Raw genomic sequence first — 3,831 nt, 5'->3', positions numbered from 1 at the left:
AATTTCTTAATGATCTTAATAGGAATATCTTCTGGATGGCCAGCCTTGGAAGATTGAGTTTGCTTAACCGATTTTGAACCTCCCAAACATGGATTGTTGGAGGAGCAAGGGCTGGTAAGTAGGAAGGTAGAGATTCCAATCTGAGTGGTGGCAATTGGCAACAAACATTAGAAAAGTGTTCATTCAACATATTAGCTTGAGTCACTGTAAGTGCCTGTATTAGAAATTTTGATGGAATAATAAATTTTCAATTTTGTTTTTGTCTTTCAGATTGAAACATTGCAAAATGGCGACCGCTCTGCCAAATATAGACAAAATTGATTACACAAATTGCACATTCCATGAAAACATTGGAGAAGGTGCATTTGGCTCAGTTAACCGAGTCTCTTTTAAGATCCCTTACAAAGGTTACAAAGAAGCTGCTGGTAAAACTGTATTCAAGCTAGATGAAACAGAAGTTCAAATTATGAGTCAGCTTCAGCACCGACATATTGTCAAATTGATCGGGTTTTCCCAAACAGGACCAATTCATGTTATTCTGATGGAGTATGCGCCAAATGGGTCACTGCATGATTATCTATCTGATTCTTCCAAGCCTCTACCAAATGAGTTGAAGCAAAAGTGGGCCACGGAATCGGCATTGGCAATACAGTATCTCCATGAACAGAACTATCTGCATAGGGATATAAAGCCGTCCAACTGTCTTCTCTTTGAAAGCAACCTGCTAAAGCTTTGTGACTTCGGACTTGCTCGCAAACTAGATCATTCAGAAACAACGTCTACTCAAAAAGGGACGTGCAGATACATGGCACCAGAAATCCACGTAGGGAATGAGGAAGGAAGAGCTATCTTTTCAAAGCCAGCTGATATCTACGCATATGGGATGCTGATATTGGAAATCTGCACCAGGACACCACCATTCCGAACATGGGAATGGCACAAAGTGGTCTTTGAAGTCGGTGGTGGAGCTAAACCAGATGTTCCCCAAGATTGCCCAAGACATCTATCTCATATCATGCAACAGTGCTGGAAGACGGATCCTAAACAACGACCTACCATTGCATCAGTGGTTTCTGATCTTCGTAATACAACGGAAGGTAGGCCTATGTTTATTTATAATAGCTTATAATCTATGTATTGTAGGTCCTTAGGTAATTTATAACGAGTGGAAGGTTTATGAATAATCTTTTATTTGGCTTTCTTTCTCTCTCCTATTGCAGAAATACGTATGGCGTTGTTTGGAAGAACTGGAGCCGGAAAAAGTGCCACTGGCAATAGCATCTTAATGAAGCGCGTGTTCCATGCAGCAATTCACTCTGCCCGGTCTGTTACAGTTTCATGCCAACTAGGCATTGATAGAGTTTTCGACAAAACGTTGTCTATAGTGGATACTCCTGGGTTGTTCGATACAGAGAAGAAAAACCTCGACACCATTAGAGAATTGGCAAGAGCCATGCTTCTACTGCAACCTGGTCCACACGCTATCATTCTGGTTCAACGAATCGGACGCATGACACCCGAAGAACGGCACACCATAGACTTGTTACTGGAGGTGTTTGGAACTGATGCATTCAAGTGAGTTACTAACTTATCATAATTCGTTTGATTTGTGTATATAATGTGAATAACAGTTTACCATAAACCGCGAAGAGCCTTAATGATGAATCAAAACTCGACCGGCAGTCAACCGCCGGTTCCGTCCGGTTGGAGCCGGTTTCTATTGTTCTAAACAATGGAACGCGGTTCAAATGCCGGTAACCACACATCAACCGGCGGTCGAGTTTTGATTTCACTCCTTACGCGATTATCTATTACACACTTTGGATTGGCGATTGAAAACACTTGTGTCAGAAGTTGTCAGACCATGACCGGACGCGTAATATTTGCATATTGATCGACTAGCATATTACATTTTCTACTGATTTGCATAAATGAATATTCATATATAAAGATATCCATATATATGACTCATTTGTGCTGTTTTAAGTTGTTGCGGCCCATTATGGTTGTAGGAAGAAATTACGCTGACCGGACTAGTCTCTAAATGTGAAAGAGTGAAACTTCACTATTTTATGGATTGCTTGAGAGATCACCCCAATGGTGTGAAATGTCACTCTTTAGAATGTGAATTCCTGTACTTGTTCTTTCTTTCTAGAGTGATATTTACTAAGTCATGTCAAGAAAATTGTCATTTCACTCATTTAGCATGTTTAGAGTGATCACAGTAGGCAATCTTTTATACCTTTTCACTCTTTTACATGTTTACAGAGTAGGTCAGGGGTCTTCAGACTTTGACACATGAGAGAGTTGTAAGCCGTACAATGTATGAATGTAGCTTTAAAATGTATCCAGTCTTCTGTTTTTCTTTTCTGTCTTTCTTTTCTTTCACTGTCCATTGTATTTCTTTTGTCCAAATTAAAGGTCGATGAACTGTCCATATGTAGTGATCGTACACTACGAATCAGCCGTAAAGTCGGCTCCCGGTCAATTTTGTTTCATTTCGGGTTTAGAAAATATATATCATAAGCTTTAAATTGACTTTAAACGATATCCAGAAGCGGGTTATGGTTTGCTGAATTCTGCTCCTTCAACAAAATGGTACCTTTTTTCGTTTCTACATGTGTCTCTTTTTCCACATTGCTGGTAATAAATATCAATCAGTCATAATTGGCGGTCATTTCAAATCATCCCCCGGTCAACGAGGTTCAGGAATGTCCTCTTATTGTTAATTGTGGTTATATATACCTAGATTAAATACAATGCTTTTTAATCCACCACTTGAACAGGATTTAGCCAAAGAAAACAAAGACTAGAGCTATTTAAGGATTTTATAGAAATAGGTAGAAGCTTAATTATTTGAAACTTTTAAACTAATTCACACAAGCGAAAAGAAAACTCATTCAGAAATGTTCGTAATTCATCCGAGTTCACTTCTTTAGTGTTGTGACTGCTGGTTGACGTTAGCGGTACTGATGACGGAGTCACGTGATCGATCTTGTGATATCGATCTATGTGACTCCAGAAGCCTTCCGTAGGTTTTGGAAAGGTGGTGACGGCCTCTGTTTTGGTTGAGGTCTGGGTTGTTGGTGGCTATATAAATAGAATGGACTTCCTTTGTCTAGACTTGCTTGATCAGACGAAAGGGTTTCCGCCCTGTGAGTGAGAGTGCGAATCACCCCGACTTTGTGCTCAAGAGGTTGGTGGCTGGCAAAACTCAGGTACTTATCCGTGTGTGTACTTTTTCTGTACACACTAAAGCTCAACTTGCCATTCGGTGCTCGGGTGATGAGGGTGTCCAACATAGCGATGCGATTGTCCAGTTCGTGTTCAATCGTGAATTTGATGGTATCGTGGATGGAATTCAAATGCGCGGTGAAGCTGTCGAGGTCCGATATTTGAATGATAACCATGGTGTCATCCACATATCTTCCCCAGTACCGGGGTGGATAAGGTAGAAGCTTATTATCCTCTTCAGCAATAGGATTATTGATTGGTTTAAACGGTGTAAATGAGATACTTGTTGCACCAAATTGAGGTACCTATGAATACGACCTTCACGCACATTTTACATTGTAATTCAGAATACAATTTGCCGACTTTACGGCTCATTCTTAGTGTACGGCCACATTATATCTTCATTTGGATAGTTCAACAAACTGTGAACAAATGAAATGCATGTTTACCTTTAGAATCACTGTCCACATTATCTGGGTAGTTAGATAAACAAACTTCAAACGCATCAGCAGCTATTCATATTATGGTCATGCGAGTATGCGAGTATGCGAGTAAATTTACTTGGTTTAACACGTGCTTTCGCCCGTGGGGGTTCTT

The 3,831-nt window shown here is 40.1% G+C and overlaps 1 protein-coding gene across 1 annotated transcript; it reads left to right on the top strand.

The window, feature by feature from the left end:
* The first annotated feature begins 286 nt into the window (after positions 1–286).
* LOC140158063 (putative mitogen-activated protein kinase kinase kinase 7-like) lies at positions 287–2,302 on the top strand. The gene is made up of 3 exons (XM_072181311.1): positions 287–1,097; positions 1,221–1,575; positions 2,269–2,302. The coding sequence occupies exons 1-3, from the start codon at positions 287–289 to the stop codon at positions 2,300–2,302; spliced, it is 1,200 nt and encodes a 399-aa protein (XP_072037412.1).
* The last annotated feature ends 1,529 nt before the right edge of the window (positions 2,303–3,831 follow it).

Source organism: Amphiura filiformis, chromosome 7 (assembly GCF_039555335.1).
Source record: "Amphiura filiformis chromosome 7, Afil_fr2py, whole genome shotgun sequence".
NCBI classification, from domain to species: Eukaryota; Metazoa; Echinodermata; class Ophiuroidea; order Amphilepidida; family Amphiuridae; genus Amphiura; species Amphiura filiformis.
The sequence above is the reverse complement of the archived record's forward strand: the minus strand, read 5'-3'. Positions and strand labels throughout refer to the sequence as shown.

Coding starts and splice junctions, on each gene's coding strand:
- LOC140158063 (XM_072181311.1), top strand. CDS start 287: ATGGCGACCGCTCTGCCAAATATAGACAAAATTGATTACACAAATTGC. Junction 1,098..1,220: donor TCTTCGTAATACAACGGAAG/GTAGGCCTATGT, acceptor CTCCTATTGCAG/AAATACGTATGGCGTTGTTT. Junction 1,576..2,268: donor TTTGGAACTGATGCATTCAA/GTGAGTTACTAA, acceptor ACATGTTTACAG/AGTAGGTCAGGGGTCTTCAG.